The sequence below is a fragment of the Podarcis tiliguerta genome (genome assembly GCF_965153285.1).
Source record: "Podarcis tiliguerta genome assembly, chromosome: 6".
Taxonomy (NCBI): Eukaryota; Metazoa; Chordata; class Lepidosauria; order Squamata; family Lacertidae; genus Podarcis; species Podarcis tiliguerta.
Genome location: NC_139539.1, coordinates 41,920,468 through 41,945,410, shown reverse-complemented (window position 1 = coordinate 41,945,410; position 24,943 = coordinate 41,920,468). Strand labels below are relative to the sequence as shown.

General features: G+C 43.1%; 1 protein-coding gene across 1 annotated transcript in view; it reads left to right on the top strand.

Annotated features, from left to right (window-relative positions):
* PRELP (proline and arginine rich end leucine rich repeat protein) overlaps positions 1 to 24,900 on the top strand; it is a 34,888-nt gene extending 9,988 nt beyond the window's left edge. The window contains exons 2-3 of the mRNA XM_083445590.1: positions 14,886 to 15,831; positions 20,181 to 24,900. Coding sequence (XP_083301716.1) covers positions 14,901 to 15,831; positions 20,181 to 20,356 — 1,107 coding nt within the window. The 5' untranslated portion in view covers positions 14,886 to 14,900 and the 3' untranslated portion in view covers positions 20,357 to 24,900. The remainder of the gene's footprint in view (positions 1 to 14,885; positions 15,832 to 20,180) is intronic.
* Positions 24,901 to 24,943: the final 43 nt, after the last annotated feature.

Below are 24,943 nucleotides of genomic sequence, written 5' to 3'. Positions count from 1 at the left end.
AACAAAAGTACACACAACACCTCTCTTTTCAAATAATAGAGTCCTTCCTACAGGTTGGTTACATTCGGTGTGAGACATTCTCTTTTTTAAGGCTCAAAGTTGTGGCCAGAGTTCTTGTTACACTTCCATAACATGCACAGCACAATCAACAAGGCCAAATAAAGTTGCCTTGGGAGATGGATTCAGCTCAGGCTATCTCTGATTTAAACAGTGGGATTTAAGTATGATTTTTGCTTGATTTTGCTTAAAATTTGCTTACTTAGTTTGTTTATTTGTGGCCAGCTCGTTCTTAATTTCACCATCCGTCCTTTATAATTTGTGAGCTCAGCTCACAAATGTTATTTCAGGGTTGAGCTAGTAAATAAATGTGTATTATATTGTTGAAAGCCCAGCTACATAAATATAGAAATAAATGACACACTTACAGATTGCATCATCAGAAACTAAAAAGTTCTATGCTAATTCAAAGCAGATTGGCACTTCTTTTATGACTTTATAGGAAGCTCCTGAAATGCAGTATTCACATTTTGCATGCATGGAGGTTTGTTCGCCTCCAGTGCCTCCAGATCTGAATTCATTTTTAGTTCTCCTTACAAGAAGCTTACATTAGTTCTTGTATCATAAAAAAGAAACTTTTGGGATAAAATCCAGAGGAGCAAAAGGAGGGGCGTTAGAGTGAAAAGGCTGTGTTCATACTAGAGGGAACTAGACTTAAAGAAAAGATCATTTTGCTGAAATAGTTTTCTGAGGCGTTCATTTTCTTCCCATAATTCATATGCTATGTCCCTGCTGAGTCCACCGTTTTGTGTTGGAGCTAATGATTCCAAGCCCCAATCCCATTATGATGATGGGAAAAAGCAGGAACCAAAGAATTCTAGGGTTAAGATGAGACAGATGGCAGCAAATACAGGGGGAGGGGAGGAGGCACAGAATCTCTTTATGGAAAGAGTCTGTAACTTAGATGCCCAGGAATGTTTTGAGACAGCTCAGCCAAAATATGTCAAAGGCGGCCAAGCTTCCCACTAATCCGGTATGCCAACAGCCCTGTAGTGCATGTTCCTTCCCATTGCCCAAGTATCTTCCTCAGCCTCGGACAGACCTTGTGGTGTTGTGTGCATTTGAGGAGGGGGTGTCAGGTGGCAGTGTTATTTGATGATGCAAATAGGGTGGCCACTTATGCACCACCAAAAACATAAGAAATGCATCTCTGAGAAAGAAGGCAAAAGAGGACACAGAATTGCATAAATTTTCAATTTGCTGATTTATATTTTGTAGATGCAAATTTAGAAATAGATGTCTTTGCGCTCCCTTCCTACATCTGTTTATCATTGAACTGGACAGCAAAGAGAAGATCCTTCCAAACAGAGGATTGACAGCCTTTCAATAGAGGACATGTGTAAAGTAGGAGACATGTCCATTCTCCAAATGAAGACACTGCCAGGCCATCATATGTATGTAAGAGAGGTTCCTAGGAAAGCATCTGCAATCACTGGAAAAAGCGTATGCAGGCCTGCTTACTGGCAGATCTCGCCATTTCCCAAAATATTTTCAGACCGATCTTTTTGACTTCTGACTCTGTCTACTGTTGGTCCTCAGTGTTTTCTTGTTAGCGTAACACTGTTGACATTTCCTCACCGCAGACCAATTGGGAACTTGACAGCCATACAGCGCTGTTTGTTAATGGGGCAAGAGCTGTCTGATGAAGCCTGGCTGGTTGGCTGGCTGCATACATGATGTCAGTGGCAGCTGGACTCCTAGCTGTATGATGGACGGTTGATGAAATGAAACATGCTGAGGTTAGTAGACTGTAGAGAATCACAGCACAGGCGCAAAATATTCCATTTTTTAAAAACCACAAGCCATATTTGAATGTGGAAAGTCTAATTTTTAGAAGCTTCCAAATGCTTTTGACAATCTAAAACCATTGTCCACCAATTGCTAATGATGCTAACACTAAGTTGGTAAAGCACCTTAAATAGGAGGGAGATTAGGATAACCCACTGCATAAGAGGACGGGGCTCCTGAACCTTTGATTGTTATGTTAAAATGGCAATTCCTGCAGGGACAGTTTTTCTCACCCTTTTTGCTGTTCTGTGCAACCCTCAAAGCATAGATGGGAAGCCTGTGCACACACCTGATGTTGCTGGACTATAACTCCCATCATGCCTAACCATTGGGCCATCCTGGCTGGGGCTGATGGGAGTTGGAGGTCACAGTTTCCCCATAAATATATAGTAGCCCTATCTTACTTTGCATGAGCAGTCAAAGCATTTATAAAGCCGCATACATGGGAAGGGGAGAATTGTACCAATTGCCCAACGTCCTTGTTGTATCTGACCATACATGTTGGAACTCACATCTGCACAGGGGCCTTACACAGAAAGTCCAATACACCATGACTATGTTCGTGTGATTTTTACCCTTGAAAAATAAAGGGTAGGAATCCTGTGTTCAGAGCCTACATTCATTGGATATAGGCAGAAGTCCTTGTGTGGACCAAACCTATGTGGAAGCTCAGCATGGTTAGGGATTAAGTTTAGAAGACACTTCATGACCATCCACATTAGGGTTCTAGTAGTCCTGTTTACAATATGGGGATATGCTTGCAGAGATTTTTGAATTTTCATTAGTGAAGTATCTTTAAAAATACCTAGGATGATCCCATTATTAAAGCATTTTCAAGAGAAACTCATTCCACGGTGGTGCAGCAGTATTGGACATGCCTACTCTGCCCAGCCTCCATGCATTTGAGGCAACATCTAGCTAGTTTATGATGGAATATAAACTATTTTAGCCATTTGCCAAGGCTTGGTGGCAGCTGATTCAGAATATACATGGATCTCAGATGCCCTGTCAGCTAATTATTTTTAATGTGGAACCACAGAGGGAATTTGACTTGATACACTGTTATTATTATGTCCGCAATTAATCATAGGTACAGTATTGTTTTCTTACTATGTCAGCATTGAATACCAGATTTGTCCATATATGGCCTCTAAATGTCTGTATGTGGTTTAACATCACCTTCTTTGCTTTAATTTAAGACCTGACAACTTTGCTAACATCAGTGAAGTTTTGAACATTTTAGTGCTGGTATAGTATTAGTAGAGGATCCTGGAAAAATACATTAAAACATGTTTTATGTATTTTAAGATTATATTTAACCCCACTTTCCCAATTCTTCAGGCAGCTTACAAATCAGTAAAAGGCAAGAAAAATAAAACCCAATTAAAACTAAGCATACTATTAACTACACTAAAGTGACAATAAATACTAATTCAGCTGCAGCAAAGCCATAAGCAGCCCCAAAAGGAAAGCAGTTTGGCTGTTGGGACAGTGCATTCCAAGACTGGGACATGGGGGTCAGAGAGGTGATCAGTTTCTTCGGTGAAAGCAGCACCATAATTGAAGAACAATCACACTGTGACCTTAAAAAGCAACAAAAACAGTACAGCAGCTGGTAACCAGCAGTATACTTTTCAGCAGTGAGATTTAGGAATGAGCCAAACTATAAGCATGCCAGAATAAAAAATGTGTTGGCCTGAAGCCCACAAAGAAAGGGAACAATTTGATCTTGTGGACTAGGGAGTTGTACAGCCTGGCTTTCATAATTCTCCTGTGTCTTCACTAAGATTTTTATCTATTTATTTATTTTTGCTGGGTATGTTGTTTCCAAAGACAATTCAAGCCATTGGTATTAAGCTATGAGTCTATCATGGCTTCGGAACCAGGTACCTTAAGGACTGATTTATGAGTACCAAGCTCTATGGAAGTTAAGATCCTCCACCGAGTCCCTTCTCAGAGTGCCACCGCTGTTGGCAACAAAGGGGTGACTGCCCAGAGTGTATAATTCCCTCACAGAGGAGTTCTTCTGGCTGTCTTTAAGACACTGGGGGATGAAGGTGGGGGGTAGGGGGAGCGGTCCACCCCGGGTGCCATCTGGGGGGGGGGGGTGACATCACGTCTGCTCGGCCCCCGCCCCTGGGACACTTGCCACTTGCCCTGCACATCCTGGAACGCACACCGCTTGCCATGCACCCCACGGTACACGCCAGGTCCCCAAAGGGCGGCGCACCATGGCCCCTGGTGCTGGAGCAGGTAGTTCTTCCACTGCTTTAAGATGCCACGTTAAGACATTTTTAGTCCCTTGGGCAGGGGTAAACAACCTAAGGCCTGGGGGCCAGATGCGGCCCAATCGCCTTCAAAATCCGGCCCGCGGATGGTCCGGGAATCAGCATGTTTTTACATGAGTAGAATGTGTGCTTTTATTTAAAATGCATCTCTGGGTTATTTGTGGGGCATAGGAATCCGTTCATCCCCCCCCCCCCAAAAAAAATATAGTCTGGCCCACTACACGGCTGACAAAGGTTGTTGACCCCTGCCCTTGGGCGTTTAAAATGAGATGAATTTATTAGCACTGAAGGGAAATGAAGCTATGTTTTAGACTCTGTAACTATGTTATGGGTTCCATTTCACTTGGTTCTGGCATTGTGGTGATTTTAAAATGTGTTTTTGTTTTAATGTGTTTTTTTTGGCTGGATATATATATATATATATATATGCTTTCGTAGATTTTCACGGGTACAGGAATGCAGGTTTTGGTGTCCTCGGGTGTCTTCCCGTGTAAAAGATGGGGTGTCTAGGCGACGTTTCGACGAGGTCTCACTCGTCATCTTCAGGCTGGTGCTTTCGGCTTCTTGTTACTGGAACAGAGCAGGATCTCAGTGTTTGAGTTCCTATAAATACTGTTGAGGAGGTGTGGTGTATAGCCTCCAATGTTCTGGGCAGAGAGGAGGTTCCCAGGCTAGTGTGCCTTTTCTTCTTTTGTTCCTTAATTACTTGAGGGATATCTTGAGTGATTTCTTGAGTGATTTCCTGAATCCCACTTAGGTGGGTCATTAGGTGTGGATTAGTTGCTAAAGCCTTCGTGTCTTGAACTCTTGAACTTTGTGAAGAGTTTTTCTGAGAAGATGGCTGTACTGCACTTGGTTGTGCTCTGGCTTGGCTTCGTGTATAGGGGCGAGCTGTGGTTTTGTGGCCTGTGCCAGCCAGATCTGTGTAGGGATTGCAGGGGGGTGCAGCATCCGGAGGTGCCACCCTGGTTTGGCTACTGGATGGTGTCTGTAATTTATCTGTGGAGAGGGTCTGGGTTTGGGTCTGGTGTGGTTGATTGGTGATGGCGTTCTGTGTGCCTCTGGATCTGGTGTCAGATTTTGTGGGGAGGGCTAATTTCCAGATGTCTGGCAAGCGGGATGTGTCGTCACGCTTGTTCATGTTGTGAGGGTGTTTCTCTATCTCGATGGCTTCCATGATTATTCTCTTGTGGTGATGTTCCATGTTAAAGAGCAATTTGGAATCTGCAAAATTAATTTCGTGTCCTGTTTCTTTCATGTGTTGGAAAAGAGAGGAAGTTTTTTCTTCTTTTTTGACGGCATTCTTGTGTTCTGCGATACGTGCATTTATTCGTCTGTTTGTTTGTCCAATGTACGTGGCTGGGCAGACTTTGCAGGGTATTTCATAGACCCCTTGGTTTTCCAACTGAATTTTATCCTTGGGGTTTCTGAGGATATTGGCTATTTTTTGGTTGGTGCAAAAGGCTGTTTTGATATTGTGTTTATGGAGGATTTTGCTAATTTTATCTGTAGTGCCCTTGATATAAGGAAGGAGGGCTATGCCATTGTTTTCTTCTGTGTCTTGGTTTTTGGGGGGTGTTTCTTTTTGGATTAGCTTCGTAACCCTGTTTTGCTGGTATCCATTGGCAATTAACACATTTGAGAGATTCTGTAACTCAGTGTTCAAGTGGTCTTCGTCAGCCAGGCGTTTGGTTCTGGAGATGAGAGTCTTGGCTACGGAGTTTATTTGTGCAGGGTGGTGGTGTGATTGTGCATGTAAGTAGCGGTTGGTGTGTGTTTTTTTCCGGTAGATAGTGTGTATATATATATATATATATATATATATTCATTCATATATGAATGAATAGGAGCAGCCCACCCATGAGGCAAGGTGTCATGACCACCTCAGACAGCAGGATCCACAGGGGCAGCTGATATGGCCTCCAAGGAATGCATCACTTGCTGATACTGTGGTGGCGACAGAAGCAGCAGCAGCTGCAGCATGCTCCTTGGAGGTTGAATCTGCCACCTCCTCAGCTTCCTAATACCATGTCTCCTCCTAATGTCACATCTACAGCAGCCACATGGTGGACTGAAGACACTGCTAGTCTCCTTCTCCCACACCTGTTCGAGATGTAAATCTTTATTCCCCCTGATGTAGATCTTCACTCACTCCTTCTTCCCTGGCATGGAGGCTGAACATTTTGTGGTCTGCCTCAGGTGCCAAAATGTCTTGAGCCAGTCCTGTATACAGTATGACTGTAAAATGAGCAGTTAAGGTGCATGACAACTGGCCCTTGTACATGAAGGTTACCATTTTTTTCCCCCAATGAATCAGGAGACACTTTTCAACTACAATGGATTTTGTCAGGGGACTGATTTGCAAATCCAGGGACTGTTCCCGGTAAACGGGGATGTTTGGTACCCTTATTGTACATACTCCCGAGGTTTCATGGAGAGTGTGCACATAATCTGTCCATGAAGAAGGAAGTGTGCACATTTCCCCAACATGCTTTAGAAAATGTGCATATATTGATGTTATTATGTACATTTTCTGGTCATTATGCATAATCCCCAATTAGCCATTATCTGGGCTGTTTTTGCCCCACAGACTAATCTTATATGGTCCTCAACATATCCTCAGTCCAGTCTACTTTTCACCATTCTCAGCAGTTCTCCAGTCAGCTGAGCAGCGAAACAGGGATGGAATTGCAGGAAGAGGAAAGCTTAATATCTTCCCTGCCCCTTCCACCATATTGATAGAAATTGCTCCCCTACACTGCTATTAAGCTCAGGAAAATGTTGAATAGCAGCATAGGGTCAGTAATCATTGGAATCACAGGGGAGGGAAAACTTAACTAGCTGAGAAAGGCTTGCCATGCAAAGAAAAAAGAGCTGGGAGAGAAAGAATGTGAAGTACCAGAATTCTCATGGGAAGGAAAGTGGAGGCAACACTGAATTCTCTGAGAAATCAACAGAAGCTGCTGCCAAGTAATAGGAATTGTTAATATTGATTCTGTTAAGCAGGGATGCTTTCACAAGAGCACTTGAAAAAATAATCTTGCACTAAGTGTGATTGCCCCCTGAAAGAGAAAGCAGCTCATGATTGTGAACTCTTCTGTGGCATCAGCCTGTAACCTTTTTCATGTAATAGTTTCTCTATACTAGGTATGGGGAAGCTGTGGCCCTCCAGATGTTGCTGGCCACCAGTTCCCATCAACCCCAGCCATACATGGCCAATAGTCAGAAATAATGGCAGTAGAAATTCAACAATAGCTGGAGGACCACTGTTTCCCCACCCCTGATGCAGGAGGAGATGGTCCTTCAAGTAACCTAATCCCAGGCTCTTTGGTTTATTGATTTAAAGGTACTAACAAGCACTTCGAATTGGGCTCAGAAATAAACTGGTAGCCGGTGCAGATGGAATAGCAATGGAGTCAAATGGAGGATGTGACTGTGTTCTGCACTGATTGCTTATTTGCTTCAGAGACAAATCTACTGCAGGGACTATAACAAAGCTCCAGTGGCCTCATTTGTCTTGCAAAAATACCATGAAAAGATGGTGATGGCTAACACACCAGCAGGTGTGGAAATGCAGCTGTCTGAGAGGTTTTGGGGGGTGGGGAGGAAGCAATTGTCATGGGAATATTTCTAACCTCTCCCTTCCATTTTATTCTTTATCCTATTCTTTGAAAAGGAAAAGGCATTGTCCAGGCATGGCTATTCATAGCTTTATCTGTAGTTTGTCCCACAGTATGCTAAATACATGATGGGTGTGTGTGTACACACACACAAACTCCGGGAACCCTTTGTGTATTGCACTGAATATTTCCAGCACTATCCCCAACTTTCGATGTATCGCATGGAACATTTCTGCACCATCACATTACATTTGCAACAACAGCGGTAGGAAATAAAGTAACATACTTGGAGCAGTAATATCTGAAAGTCTTCCAGGCCTACAGTGCCAGGTTGCTCTGTAAATCATTTTGACCCATGTCACTCGAGCAAGTAAGAAAACACAGGGCGAGACTGTGTACTACTTCTTTTTTTAAGCCAATGTAATCAAGACTACAAGCTCTGTGTCAATCTAATGGCTTGTCTAAGAGAGAAGCAAGATGCTTTGTACACATTTTCACACACCATCCTGTAATCTTATGGAAGTGTCTCTCTGCTGAATTGACTTTAGGTTAGCTTTGACTGGTAATCTTCCTTCTTGCAGAAGCCTATCTGCTTAGCAAGTCTGTTCAAAGGCGGGTCAACTGCTGTCAAAATTTCAAAAATCCATTGTCACAGTACCATGTCTGGGTATTAGCATAAATGTGGCTTGTGATTACCGGCCTATAACCCACTTTAGCTAAGTAGTTATATTGTTAATTTTCAGGGCTTACCTCTGCTTAAAAACCTCCAATGAGGGAGAGCTCACCATCTTCAAATGGAGTCCATTCCACTGTTGAATAGTTCTTACTGCCAAAAGTTCTTCCTGATGATGAGTCGTGATCTCCTTTTGCAACTTGAATCGATTGGGTCCTAGCCTCAGAGCAGGAGAAAACAAGCTTGCTCCATCTTCCATGTGACAGCCCTTTATATATTTGAATATGGTTATCATATCTCCTCTCAATCTCCTTTTTTCCAGGCTAAATATACCCATCTCATTCAACCATTCCTCATAAGGCTTGGTTTCCAGACCCTTGATCATCTTGGTTGCGCTACCCTGCACATGTTCCAGCTTGTTCATATCCTTGTTAAATTTGGGGGCCCAGAACTGGACCCAGCACTCCAGGTGTGATCTGACCAAGGCAGAATAGAGTGGGACTATGATTTCATTTTTAAGCCATATAGCTCTCAAATAAGCATGGCCTATGTTTTTCAGGGTTTTTATCTTTCTTTCTTTCTTTCTTTCTTTCTTTCTTTCTTTCTTTCTTTCTTTCCACACTTCTGTTTGCCCCAATGCTTTTCCCAAGGAAAAGCTGCAGTTTAGAACTGAATTGGAACAAACAGCAATAAGGTTTCCGCTGATTGCTACTTGTTCCAGTTTAACACCAAAGACCAGATTTTCTTTGGGAAAATGGCAGAACAGAGGCCAAATTGCTCAGACCTGTACCTAGAAAGCATGGAACAAGCAGAAAACCACCTGGACTCGTGTTTTCTAAGCACGGGACAAACAAAAGCATCAATGAGCCCTTTCTTTTTCTACTAGTATGATAATCTCTGGACTTAACATCTGACTTGTTGCCACTTCTGTGGCCTTTCATACCTGGAAGGTTACTCTTTTGGTAGCAAGTGTCATCCAGTGGGCCATATATGAGCTGTAATTCCACATACATGGAAAAGAAGCTAATGATATTCAAGTTCACTAGCAGCATCTTAAGCAATAAGGAACTTGGTTATACAGCATGAGGCTAGAGAACGGAAAAGAGTCAGCTGGTAAGCATTTCTTTAGTGCACCCAATAAAACATGACTGCTGGGCCTCGGCAAAAACAGACTCTTGCGAGCACTATTATAAGATAGAGTTAAGCCACACAGGCTTCATGTATCCGACGATTCAGAAATCCCCTACAGCTCAGAACATTTCTCTTATCTTACTTCACTTACAAAGGCCGTGTTCCCAGATGTGGGGAAATTGAACATGTTGGTAGGCTGCACAGCACAGCAAGCAGAGCAACCAATATGTGCATTGCTCTGCCACAGTGAAATTAATAGGACAGAATAAGTCTGCCTGCCTGTGTGGCCCAGAGTTACACAACTCTGTTTATCTCTGTGGTTGCTCATTGTGTGTGGGTGTTAGTACAAATAGGAGGGGGAGTGTGGCATATGGGTCAGAGAGGAACAATTTGGGGCCATTGCCACAACTGGAATAGGCTCTGAATAAGCCCTTTTAATGGGTTGAAAGGTGTATACTTTAAAAACTAGAAATCTCTCTGTGTGTGTATTCAGTTGGGTTTGGCCAGTGCCACATTTAGGTGCTGAGCTGAGGGGGCACAACATTATGATGATGATATCACCTATATTTGTATAGGTCATACTGAGAAGGTCCATAAAAAGCAGCTGTACCAAAAATAATTATTGTGAAAATAAGGAATATTGGGGGGCACCCAATTTTTTTCTTGCTCAGGGCACCATATTACCAGAGTCTGGCCCTGGTTTGGGATTTGTCAGTTGATCCAAAAGAGCTGCATGGGGGCAGAGAGAGAAAGAGAGCGAGAGAGCGTGCTACCTGTGCATTTTAATGGAGATAATTCAGTTCCTAGAGTTACACCAGCTTGACTCAGTGTTTCCAGTGTGACCAATTGCAGAATACATTCTAACAGACCACAATTAAGAGCTGCTCTGTTAGGTGAAATAAGCAGAAGGAGCAGCAAAATTCAACATAGTCCCTTGACTTTAAATCTTGTGATTGGATTTGTTTTCAAAAGTCAACAACTGGAGGGCCACGGGTCCCCTAGACCAAGTTTTAATACAATTCTGCAGAGAGACTCTGGAAAAGTTTCCAAATCAAGCACAATGACTTGTCTATGGTTGCAAAGGAAGTTTGTGACAGAGTATGGGCCTGAAACCATTTCTTTTCTGCCCAAGGGAGAAGCTTGCTCCTGTTTTGCTGGTTGCTGTAGTTGAGAGCCTGACAGCACCCTTAAGACTATTTGGTACTGATTCATTGTCTTGTGAGTCAGCTTCCATATTAAGCATAGATCACTAAGGCGATATTTCCATTGAACGTGTTCCAAAGCTGCAATAAACCATTTTGGCAGAACTTCTAATGGCTCCAGTGCCCCTTGGCACCATTTGAGGCTCCTAAGTTAATTAGGCCCTGCTTGTGCATTTTTACAACTGAGAGAAAAAGTGTGGTGCAGATTTCAGTGCAGGCGCTTGGTGGCAGTGCTGTTAAAATATCCATTTGTGTTGAAGTGGAACACTGTGGTTCAAAGCTGTCAGGATTTTTCCACGCTCAGTAGGAGGATGCCAGGAAACGAAGAAAGTAACCTCGCCCACCTCATCACACCCCAGCTAAGCAACTTTCCCTTTCCTCTCCATATGTTCTGACAATTTGCATTCATATTTGCCAGATACATTGTGTTGGAGTATTCGCAACCTTGGAACCTCGGCGGCATTGCTCCTGCCTTGCTAAGGATTTAATAAGTTGACGGTTGCAAAATCTCTTGGACCCAGCCATTTCCCTTGCATGGCTTTAATGATGACAACCACTGTGCCTGTTTGGATCCAACTGCCTTGTGCTTCAGGGTTTTAAAGACCAGATGTCCAAAGCACTTCTCCCTTCTCTGTGTGTGTCACATTCTTTTAAAAATCTGGCCATAATTGGAGCTGTGTTTGGTATGCTGAAAAATCTGCCACTTACTTTGATGCCTAATGAGAACCAAGTCCTTAGGAAGCCTGATGGATGGAATGATGGAAAGCAGGGGGGAAACTTAATTCCATAATTTGAGTATTATTTTCTTTTTATTGATGACATCCTAAGTTCTCTGGGTGGCACAGCTAAATATGGCTAGGATACAATATGGAAAATAAAATAAATCACAATTACCGTTTGAGACACAGCACAGCAGAGATTAAGCAACACAATTAAGCATGAATAAGTCCTTAAAAATTTAAAGGATACACTAATAAAAGTAGGATGGTGGTGGGTGTGCAATTGAATTCCAATCTTCAGTGCTACCACACAAAATAATTTGGACCCAGAATTAGATAGATCCCCAAATACTTATTAGGATATATCACAAGCAGAGAACAGGAGCGAGTAAATGAAGTCATCATGAGAATAATAAAAAGAATCATTGTGTATGTTGGCACCCTTTTTTCTCTAGTTCAGCTTTCCCATGCAAACAATTAGCTTTGTGCAAGATGCACGTTTGGGTGGATCAAAAGCTGTTGTGTTATTTTCCACAGGATTCAGACAGGGCAGTATGGGAAGTTAAATGCCTCCCGTCAAATGCTGCAAGTAATTTTTTTCAAAAAATTTTTTTTGAAGGAGCCACAGTCCAAATACATAGGTATAGGTACATGATTCTTGTTTCCCTTCCTCACATGAAAAATGAAGAGATGGTAGACATTAGCTTTTCAGTAAGAAGACAGCAGTTCTCTGCACCTTTCTCAGCTGCTATTACACCTACAGGTTCTTTACAGCTTTCAAGGACATTGTTGTACAGACTATAATTTGCTCACATTTCCTTCACATCTGTGACCATGAGAAGCCCTCTTATTCCTCTGACACTCTTGAGAATAAGGGCCTTTCCAGATGGTTGTTTAAGAAGAGGATGCTATTCTTCAGTGAGATATTTATGCTAGACGTACTCTAGCAGTGGCTGTGTGGTGTCCCAGCTTCCATGCAATGAGGGGAAGGGCAGCCTTGCTGCAGAGGTTAGCTATGCTTATGCTTAGATGTGCTCTTTGTTTTCAAGATGAAGGATACACACACAATTGAAAGGATGGTGCTGAAAAAAGAAATGAGGTATTCTGAAAATGGAACTGGCTAGCAGGTGCTGCTCAGTTTTTCTAAAACATATACTTAAAAAGCTGTCCGAGTGTAATCATCACCATCATCAATAAAACAGCCATTTTTAAAATGTACAGAGTGCTGTGGGATTGGGAGGAAAAGATACAATGGAGAACTTTGTATGTGTTACAGCATTGGCTGTCCATCTATAAAATTCTTTAAAAGAGATATATAAATAAGACAACGGGCCTAAACAATTTTCAACTGCAGGGTTTGTTGTGCAAATTACTTCCTTTTGGTATCGTAAAAAGGAGATGAGATGGCAAGCTGTAAGCACATGATTTATGAAAAACCAAAAACCAAATATATGCATTTCAATACGTCTTCATGAGCTTAGGAGATGCCCTTGGTAAAGGCAGGTGCTCTCCCTTTTCCAGGGAACCCTCCTGTACTCAAGGCTGGAAGCCAGCTGTGCTGATGGCACAAGGAGCACTGATCCATGGCTGGGTTTCCAGGCTGCAAGATGGGGATCACATTTATCTCTTTCTCTAATCCACAGCTGTGAAAAGAAAGCTATGAAAATGGAAGATATTGAGTGTAGTATTCAACTAAGTTGACCGATTTAACTTAATGAACATGACTGGGTTTAGGACTACAGGTTTCACTAGGTCTGCTCTGAGTGCAACTTAGTTGACTACCACCATAAAGCAGTACATCTAGTTCCCTAAAGTATGAGTCAAGGAACCAGAAAATGGAGCAAAAAATTGAACCACACCTTAGCATTCTCTTCTAGTTTTGATGGCAAATATTCCTTGTTTGTTTATTGGCTGTATGCATGTTCTCCAAACATTTACTGAATATCCTAGTGTACAAATATTTGCAAGGTTTGACAGTTCTCCGTTGGCTGATGTGATCAGCATTTGATAGCATATTTTTTATTAATAGTTTTTATTAGTTTTCATTTATAAAAATCCAATAAAAGCCACATTAATACAACATTATACAACATTATACAATGTTATACAATTATTATACAATGTTATACATTAATACAGCATTATACAATGTTATACAATTAAAAAAGCCAATTATCCAATACCAAATTAAACTATTTTGAATGACTTCCCGTGTTCTGGATTTCAGGTAATGATGTTCTTATTTCGTCCTGCTCCAATACTTTTAGTTAGTCCAAATACAACAGTTCCGATCTTGAGCCTTTATTTTAACAGCCACTGATCTGATCTGATGGCTTTCATTCGCATTTGATAGCATCTTACATGCATGATTTTTTTTTATATTGGCTGAGTCGTTTTATAACTGATGTGCATTTATTGTACTGCTGTATTGTAATACTAATTTTTGAAAGCCAGTTTGCCAGGACCTTGTCCTAAAAGGTGGAATATAGATAGGTCCATTAATTTCACTAGGTCTACTCTGAGCAGAACTCATTTAGTGATGACCCTTGGCCTTTTTCTTTACCACTAACAGCCAACTCCTTACCAGTCATATCCTTCCTAAGTCTTTGTCCCTGGCTGGAATGTGCACTTGAACCCTGATAATGCCTCTTCATTGCCTGGCTGGAGGCCAGAGCAGGGTGTATGAGAGTGTGTGGAAACCAGCCTCCAGCACAAATATAAGATTTACATGCATTGCTTTGCCCACTTTTGCCTCTGGCCCTGGATGCCACTGGCACGTGGCCCCCAGAAGGTGGGCCAGAAGAGAATGTGGCTTTTGAGCTGAAGAAGGTTCTCTTCCCCCTGGTATACAGGATTCCAGAGGCGTAGTTGGGGGGGCATTGTGCACTGGGCGTCACATCGTGGGGGCAGCGCTTACCATGGGGCCTGCAGTGTGCTCAAGCCATGCGTCCCTCCTGGGTGTGATGTGGTGGCTCAGGTGCCTGCAGGCTCCACACTGACTGAAAAAGCAGTATGGGGATTGCGTCTGCCCACCACCTCCCCCTCAGCCACCCTACAGCTGAAGGGGAGGCAGCAGGCGGACTCCTTGGAGGCTCCGTGGTGCATCCTGCCCCATCGCACCCCACTCCATGGGTGGCTTGCCCCACCCCTAGGGTGTGCACGCTGCTCCAGGCACCTTAACAGCTAGCTATGCCACTGCAGGATTGCTCTGCCTGACCATAAATAGTTGTGCACCAAATAAGCTATGTACTACTGGCCATTAAAGCACACACACTTCACTTTTGCACCTAAAGGTACTCTGGTCAGGGAAATCCAGTGCTGGAGAAAAGGATAGCAACACTAAGTTAATGTCCAATATGTATGTGTCATGGTCCTATTTTCGATGGTTTCTTCTTGTCTTCTAACAGGCAACTGTCTAGACCATGAAGGGGCTTGCCAGACTGATTTTCCCACTCATTCTTGTGCTGATTTGTGAGGTGAATGGACAGAGGCGCAAGCCTGGAAGAAAGCGTGCTACTCCTCCACCCTTTGAACCAGTTGAACCTACAGAATTGCCTCCGCCTCTGCCACCTGGACCTCCCTCAGTTTTCCCAGACTGCCCTAGAGAATGTTTCTGCCCTCCAGATTTCCCTTCAGCCATTTATTGTGATAGCCGCAACCTGAGAAAAGTGCCCATCTTCCCACCCAGGGCCCATTATATCTACCTGCAGAATAACTTCATTGATGAGCTTCCTGAGGAGTCCTTTAAGAATGCCACAGAGCTGAGGTGGATTAATCTGGATAACAACCGCATCGCAAAGGTGAACAAGAAGGTGCTGGGTAGTTTGGCAAGCCTTATGTTCCTGTACATGGAAAAGAATCATCTTAGGGAAGTACCCAACCATTTGCCTCCCAATCTGGAACAACTTCGGCTGAGCAGGAACCGGATCTCTAAGATCCCTCCTGGTGTATTCAGCAACCTCAATCACCTCATCCTCTTAGACCTTCATCACAATGAGCTGAATGATGGAAACTTCAACAAAAATACTTTCAAGGGGCTCAAGAACCTCATGCAGCTCAACTTAGCTCACAACAGGCTACACAAGATGCCACCTTCGGTTCCCAATGCAATCCACCAGCTCTTCCTAGACGAGAATCAAATCGAAGACATCCCCAACAACTACTTCAAAGATTTCCCTAACTTGGCTTTCATTAGGCTTAACTACAACAAGCTCTCCGACAAAGGACTGCCCAAGAATTCCTTCAACCTCACTAACTTGCTGGTGTTGCACTTGGCATACAACAACCTCACCAACATCCCCTACATCAACTCCAAGCTGGAGCACCTCTACTTGAATAACAATTCCATTGAAAGTGAGTCAGCAGAGATCTGCAGTTGGCTAGGCCTACAGGAGAACATGTGGCAGAACCAAGCCACCTAAGAATGGTCATCAAGGCCAGTCCAAGACATTTTGCTTCCTGAGGTGAAGCAGCAAATGGTGCCCAAGTCAAGATATATAGTGCCCATACTTTTTATCTGAGGCAGATAATCTAGCCAATGCTTTTGGGCCATACACTTTTGGGCAAAGCCCATGTCAGTTCATAGGACAGGTGTCATCCCACAGAGTGCGCAAGCACAGTCATGGGAATAACAAAGCCCTTACTACCCCCAGATGTTTGTGCTGCTGGAGCTCCCACCACCTGCTGCCTTGATTGAAAACATCTGCAGGAAAGCAGGAATGCAGAATCCTTTCCAGAAATTCTTAGCAAGCAAAGGAAACAATAAGCCATGAAACAACCGGCCCAAGTGCTATTTCCACCCCCCCCTCACTTTGCTTTAAACTTTTGGCACTCTGGAAGAGCAGTGGGTTAGGCCAATGAAGCCAACTTATACAATGGGCTCCAAAGAGAGAAAATGTAGTTAAATTCTGAGTAACTTTATTCACATCTGGCAGCTCAAGGCAAAAGCATTTCATTTGAACCAGGCTAGCTCATTGATGCAACATTTATGACTCCTGTGCTCAACAGAACACAGGCAGGATCTAAGACTAATGATTCTTGTGTTAAAATTACAAGTTTTTGTTTTAAATTCATAACTTAGATTCACACGCCTTGCAGTCTCTAGTCTAAGGTTATCCTAAGGTCACACTTTACATCTTTTATTAGCAAGTACAAAGGCTAGAGACCTACTTTTAGAAGCAGGGAAATGTGGAGCTCAGATTTAGGGGCTTCTTCTTCTTAACCCCACAGCATTGAAGTTGACACTTAGCTTGGATATCACCTAGAAAATGCAATGGGACTTGCCCCGTTTCAGGAGGCACTCCCAAACTTCTTAACCCCTTGGGGAGTTTTCTCAGGATTAAGACCTAAAGGGTTTTAAAATTTCTTTTGAACAGATAAGCATGTGTTTCACAGCATCAGTTGTTCCATCTGTGCAGTAAGGATAAAAGCATTTTGCACAGCAGGGATGTGATACTTGTGGGTACAGATATTTTACTAAATGGTAATGGGGTCTCATTAGTGCTTCAGTTTGAGGGTACTAATTACTTCATTAGTTACTTTCAGTTAGAGATGCACTCCAGCAAAAGACATCACCACACTTGCCCTTTGCTCTGCCTAGGTTGCTACATGAAAGAAAATATAATATAAGGAGAATCAACCTTTTGGGGACTGTGTAGGTGGTGTTCAATTAAGTTTACTCAGAGTAGAACCACAGAAATTAATGACAGGAAATAAGTTTAGATGGGTCTACTGTGACTAAAATGTTATTGACTACCACCCAGTGGGTACATTTTGAACTTTAAGGAAGGGCCATGGGTGCCAGTCACAAAATGGCTGCCATCAGGATGTGGCATAACAAGAAATGGCTGCCACTCCTCAAAGAGCAGAAAAAGAGAAGCACTTTGCACCTCTCCTCTGCTCAAATTGGATAGGAAGGTGGGTGTCCAAGCATGACAGATAATGAAATGTTGTCATGTTTAATTGGCAATGTAAGAGAGGCTAAGCCAGTGCAGACAGGAACTGATTAGGAAGAGCCAACATCTCTCTTATATTGTGAGTTTTTTTAATGGGTTAGGTACAAAGACCTTTTGCAGACACCATAGGAGGTACTGGTGGGCACACTGGTGACCATGGGCACCAAGTTGGTGACCCCATCCTAGCCGTGCCCCCTAATATTCTCAAGATAACTGAAACAATAAAAGAAGAAATGGCATGGATATAATCCTTAGCTTGTGCCATGGCATGAAATATAAACTGTTTGCACTGAGATTCAAGTGCACATATGGTTCATGATTTAGCAACAGGAAGCAAATTCTGATTCATGAACTCTTATAATTAAGATTGCTGTTAATCATAATTGCAGTGCTTATAATGTGCAATGCCTTGGAGCCAAGCATGGCTTTTTACCAACCTCTTTGCCTTACATCCTCAGCTGGTTCCCTTAAAAAGGTTTTTTCCCCTCTCTCTTAATAATAGGTGCCACCCCTACCCTGGCTTCTCTAGGAAGGTGGAAATATATCAGCTTGCTTCTGTTATATATTTTTAAAGCCCAGGTATCTGGTTTTCAGAAGCATAAGCACAGGGAAGCAATTGATCAAATGAAGGCTTTGTTGTGCTATGAACAAGTTCCAAATCTGATGCAAGGTTTGCCACATTGTTCACGTTGCATAGCTTAAAAAAAAAAAAAAAAAAGCTGGCTCAGGGTGGGAGTTGGATGGGGACTGTGGCTTCATTGGTCTCTGCCATAGTCCTAATGAGAATTGGACCCCCCCCTCTCTCTCACCCCCCCCCCCCCGGTGAGTCTGATACTTGCAATGCCAACAACCCCTTGATCCTTTGTCTAACAGGCTTGTTGAAATCTCCAAGTAGAGTCAAAGGTGGCTTGTTGATATCTAAATCCCATGCCATTGACACAGAGGAGGAAAGAAGCATATGTAAACATAATTTTACTAACCACCACTACCAGTACTCCAGGTTGGCTTTGCCTAAACATGGTACAAAAGAGTATTAGACTTTACTCTTACTCAGTACTTTCACCAGTGATGTGTGCCTTTGGATAATTGATCAGACTTCAGGGAAGTGTTATAAGGAGGGTGGGGGCAGAGCCAGTCAGGGCTAGGGATGAATAATATTGTAACCTAAATAAGAGTAAATGTCTGCTAAGCAGCAGATAAATTAACACCTAAAAACTGGGCCTTTTAAGAAAGGCTGTAGTAGTTGGCTACTTGATAACCAGCCTTCTGTATAGCCCTCTGAGCACTAGGGATTCAGGTATGACCAACACTTTGGGCCTCCAGATATTGCTAGATTACCATTTCCATTAGTCTTGATTGTCACACTGGCTGAGGCTGATGGAGTCTGGAAACATTTGGAGGAGCATAGGTTAGTGATCCCTGAATTACAGAATACTTAAGGTTCTTTGAAGAATAGATCAAAGGAAGAGGTTGGATGTTTTCCTGCTTAAATAATGGCCTACTTTGTTAGTTAGGTTTTTTAAAAAAACAACAACTGTTTTCCCCCTTTAAATAATGTTAGCCAGTATTTATAAATCACAATCAGCAAAGGCCCAGTAACTTGTTTATTTTATCTTCATAACATCCCCAGCGAGGGACCCATTTGAATAGTTTCATTTTACAATAATAATATGGATGCGAGTCTTCATTAGCCTGAGGCCATCTAGTGTTATGTTTGAGCAGGTCTTTGGAACCTAGAAGTGGAACAACACTGTTCTGTTGATATAATGCTGCTGCTGCTTATCATCACCATCTCAGTGGCACTGAATGTCTCTTACCAAAAGTAACTTGAAGGGTATGCAAGATCCCCTGTAGAAATACATGTCTGTGTTGTTGGTATGGTAGGACTCAGATGGCAGAGGTGCATAGGAGGGCAGTGGGGGCCTCGGAGCAGAGTTCCGGGTCTTCCTAAGCCTCTTCCTTCTCTCCTCCCCCCCCCCTTTTTTTTGCCCAGAATCAGAGCTGCTCAGTGACAAATGCAGACTGATTCCAAGGCTTAACCTGCAGAGAGACCCAGTGGCCAGTTTGTCTTCCATATGGGAAACTGAGTGCAAGTTTCTCAGTTTTCTCTGTGTGGTTCACAACGAGCAAAACTTGTATTGCTTACCTAAATGCATCCCATCACTTTAGCAATCAATAGTTATACATGAATGAAGTCACATATCCGTACCAAGCATTTAGTTACATCTTTACATCGGATCTGCTTTAAGATTGGAATGTACAGATTGCAATATTGTGTACTAGTCTGAATATGCTAAACACCAAGCTGTGTTACATTAATCCCTTTTCTAAGCAGCCTTGGAATGTGACATTCATCTTTTTCTAACATGTTATATCTATGTGCATTTAAAGCTATGTTCACTTTTGTGGTGTGGGTACACACAACAGCATTGTTGCCAACCTCTTTTGAAAGATGTCTGTATTATCTATAAACTAGATTATACAGGCCTATGAAATGAGTGGGGGGAGGGTGATATGGGACTTGAGAAATGAGCTGAGAAAGCCCTTGTTCAAAGCAGACAAGGAGGATTTCTCCAGATATTTCACAATGATGAATGGAAACATAGGTCTTAAAGCCAAAAGGGACCACTGCATAACCTTGGATTTTGAATTGACGATTGGTGGAAGCTCAGAGGGTGAAAAGAGAAGTGCAGAATCAAATATCTTGGCTCTCCTAACTTACTGCTGTGCTTTCTTTTCTCTGTTTAGAAATCAACGGGACCCAGATTTGCCCCAATTCTATGGTCGCTTTCCACGATGCGTCCTCAGATTTCGAAAACGTGCCCCGTCTTCGCTATCTGCGCCTGGATGGCAACCATCTGAAGCCACCGATCCCCTTGGACCTGATGATGTGCTTCCGACTCTTGCAATCTGTCGTGTTCTAAGCCTCGCAGCAATCGCCACTCCTCTGGGACTTTGGCTTTGCACAGTGACTTGATTTCAGTCTATGTTAGACATGGGGAATATATGTTATCATCCCTACCCTGACCTTGCTGCCCCAGTGCCTTCTCTTGACTGCTCCATTCTGCTGCCTCCTCCTCCTTCTGTTGCAGGAAACTCTGCAGGTCTTGTTTTACACAGCCTCTTACGGAGTCTCCTAAGAGAGTTCCACAGATTCCTCTTTGATATGTGTATTATCCACAGAAGTGCTAGAAGTCACAGTAATACTGGCTTCTTAAATACCAACTCCTTAATTTGTCTCAAAATTAGAGAAGAGAACACACCCAGATGTAGCATTTGTGTTGTACTCTTGCTGTCTAACACTTCAGATTGAGTTATTTGCACCCACCCACCCCTAGCCAACAACATGAAGCTTATAAAAGAAGTCGGATTTGTTATTATTTATCGAGACCAAAAAGAAGAAGAAAAGGAAGCAATTTCATTTAAATAGGTAAAATTTCAAAGTGCCATTTGTCTAATAAGGATGCTGGATCAAAAGGAAAGGGATATTCAAATTTATTTATAGATGACGGGCACTCATAAATACCATGGTAATAGGAACACCATACTGTGGCATGTGCTAATCAATAGATAAAAGTGCATAGCAGATTGTATTCTGTGGAGCCATGTGAAGTGCATTGTGGGTACAATGAAGAGTGACAGAGAACAGATATTCCCCCCGTTTAGGCTCTTATGGGATGATACGGATGATGGTAGCAACATACTGTCAATATGTACCTGAGTTGCCAAACATAATGGGATTTGGATGATGGTACTTTAACAGCACCATTTTAAAATGAGAATAATTGCTTGATTAATTACTCATTCTCTTCCCCACAGTATAACTCCTCTTCAGTTCACTACTGTGACACAAGTGCAGTACTAGAGAGAGATTGCCAAAGGATAGAACGGTGTACCTGAAAAGGACAATCCCATTGCCATGATGATTTGAAGGATATGGCCATACCTTCTGGGCCATGTGTATGTGTTTGTATGTGGGAGTCTTTTTGCATAAGAGGCTGCTTATCAGAACGCTCTGTTGCCTCACTAACTTTCACACAATTTCCCTTTGCAATGTCTATACAGGACAGGTGTCACAGGGGAAATTGTGCCTCCCCATCCTTCAGGCAATTTCCCCTTGAAGCTCTCAAGCATAATGTTGCTTTCCTTTCAGTAAAATTACTCAAAGAGGAGGAGCAACGGCATGCCAAAATACAGTTGAGAGAAGCCGTGGGAATGTGGAACTGAGCTGGCATGGACTATTCTCTTGGACTAGGAACAATAAACATATGTTGTTTGTTAGAAACAACTAACAGATATTAATAGAGTCCCATATAGATGAGTAGGTACCCCTCCATTGTGTGTGTCTGGGGTGTAGCAGGGTACCAGTGGCGAACCTTGGGCTCTCAAATTCCAGCGGCACCCTGTGAGATGCTAAAATTTGGTGCCCCCACCTCTTGCACTTTGTTATACAGCATTAGTGTGGTGCCCCCTACAATGTGGGGCCCAGTGGGGCCAAACTAGTCATGCTAGCCTGAAATAGCTAATGCCTTGCTTGTGGGTAGGGACAGACCGACCCATTAAAGCCCAGTCCGTCTTAGTTCCAGAGGGGACAAAGTCCATCCCATTCCATTTCTGGGTAGATTTTTAATTGGAAACCTGTAAGAAAAAATCGATCTGAGAACGCACACTTAAAAAGAGAGAAGTACGGTACTTGTGAAATGATTTGAGGGTTGTGTGCTGCCTCCATTACTCTCCCCAGGTCTCCTTAAAAACTTCTAAAAACAGGGTATCAAGTTGTCAAAGCCTGAGTGGCTTGCATTCTGGGCATCTTGCCACTATGTGTCATGAATGCACATAGATCAAGCCCCCCCTGGTAGTGACAGGACAATACCATCTCATTGTTTTCGGGAGGAATTCTGTGGAAAAAGCATGGCATCCCCAGTCCTTTTTTTCTGCTGTGCTGCAGTCTCTTTATCTTAGCTTGTCACCTGAACTGGGACTCATGGCTAAGCGCTCTCCTCACTAACCACAAGCTATAGCCAAAGCCTATTACCCACCCTACTTTCTGGAGTAAGAACTGAGACTGAGAAATAGGGGCAACACAAGGATTTAAATTTAAGCTGCCCATATGTAATATTCCACACACCAGGCCCTACCAATAAGGTGAAAATTTAGGTGCCGGCCTCCTGTAGCCTAGGGCAGCTTCTGGCTTAATAGCCTCCTGAGTTAAAAGATAGGCTTTTAAATGTGATTTTGCAAGCACTTCCCATATGACAGTGGTTTTCAACCAGTGTGCACACTGGGGTGCCTTGAATGATGGCCAAGGGTGCAACGGGCAACACTAACCTCTGTCCCTCTTTCTTCCACTCCCTCTTCTGATGCCCTCTCTCATCTCTGCCTCCCCAAGGCTTGCACAACTGTTTATTGCAGTAGCCTACAAGCTCCACAGGCGAATGGTGCCTTTGAGAGACACCTCTCTTTGGGGCGGGGGGGGGGGGCAGTGGCTGACCAGAGGACTCCCAAGGAGAGGGGAGAGGAGGCTGAGGGAACAAGGGAGGGTGTTCAAAAAAGGGTGAGAGGCTGCCAGCTCTGCAGGCAAGGGGTGACATAACTGGGCTCCTGAGCCCCATAGGGGTGCCACATAAAGAATGCATTTGGTCAAGGGAGCCGTGGACTCAATAATGTTGAAAACCTCTGCCACATGGAAACATTCAGGGGCGCCAACTATAGGTGGTAGAAGGGGCTTTGGCCCCCTCAATATTTGTGCACAGGGGGCCAAGTCCCCCAATATTGAGGGGGCCACCATCCCTCGCTGATGATGGGAGAGTGCTGGCGTGCTGGGCAGGGGCAGCACAGGCAGAGGGGGGAGATCATCCTCTGTGCTTCCCATATGCCCCTGCTGCTGGGAGAGCACTGGCATGCTAGGTGGGGGTGGGATGCATCATGTGACACTGGGCCCCCTCAGTGTCAGCACCCCTGGAAACATTACTTGAGGATTAGACATCTATGTGACTTTGTCCAGAGCTGTGTCCACCAACACAACTTTACTTGAAAACCCTAGGATTCTGTTCAGAGATCCATTCAAGAAATGTCACAGTCCCCAGGTAACATTCCCATGCAGAGGTGCTTGCGTAATAATTTTGAAATGTCAATTGGTGAACATAAACATTACATCAGAAGGGGACCCCAGCGGATAAACAGGGCACAAGACTTTCCTATTCTGCTGACCTATATGAGTCACTTCCAACACATGGAGCAGTTCTCTTCTCCTAATCACTTGACACCGACTGAGCTATGTTTGCTCAACTCACTTCCATGACTCAGGCCCCTTTTGATCCTCATGATTTGCTCTGCCCCAAGAGCCAGGTTCCACTCTGCACGCTCTCTAAATCCTTCTTTATAGCCAATCAAGTCTTTTTACAGCTTAGTGAAATGAAACTCAGTGGGGGTTTCTTGAAAGAAAATTAGGCTTTGGACCCGTGCATAACTTCTCCAGTTGAGATTCTTCAGTACATTTTCATATTTCAACCTCAGTTCCAAGAGCGCTAATGACTCTCCGGTGACTCAGAAAAGCTGATGATTTAGTTCACTGGCCATTCTCATGTTCTCTTCTCCTTTCACATTGGATTTGAAGATTTTGTTATGTGCTTCCCAAGCTGAAAGGCAATGACACGGGGTCTAGCTTTCTTTGGATGAGAGAGCACTGGAGACATAGAGTGTCTTTATAATAATTGAAGTATAAATATGCAAGCAGAGCATAATAGAAATAGAGAATTCTAGAGAAGGCCCTGCACCCTAAGGTGTTTCACCTTCAACCATCAAACAACTCCAGATTCTTCCACTGCCTTCCTGATCCTCTCTTACAATTCAGACTGAAAGACTTGAACATTGAGAAATATCTCCTGTCATGATTTTTCCTGTAGCCCCTTTATCACTTCTGTTATATTTCACAAACCAGTATGAGGTCAACCATGCTAAATGTAAATGAAGCTCTGCAATCAGCAATATACACAACCTACCCTCTTCTTTCTTTCTATCATCTATCTATCTATCTATCTATCTATCTATCTATCTATCTATCATCTTATCTAATCAATCTCTGCTCTTTCCAAACCACTGCTTGGGTGGAGCCTTAATCCAAATCCCTTGAAAACAGAGGACTCTGGATTTTGTCCCTAATGACCAAACAACCTCAGTCCACTGGACATCCCTCCGGATAAAACTCAGCATCTCCCACTGGTACCCATGTTGGGGTTGGGCATGCTTGGGATCATTTATTTTAATGGAAATGCAGGCATGAAACTTGCTTTTAATTTAATCTATCTATCTATCTATGGGGCCATACTTGGCCTTTTGTTACACCAGTGTAAGCTAGCGTAACCCCATTGATATTTGTTGAGTTACTCTGGATTTATGCTTGTAACATTTGGAACATGATCTGCTGGTTTCTTTTTATATCATATTAAATATGTTGTGTAAGTTTCAACTCTATGCTGTGGTAAACTTCATCTGCTAATTTCTGTTAAAGG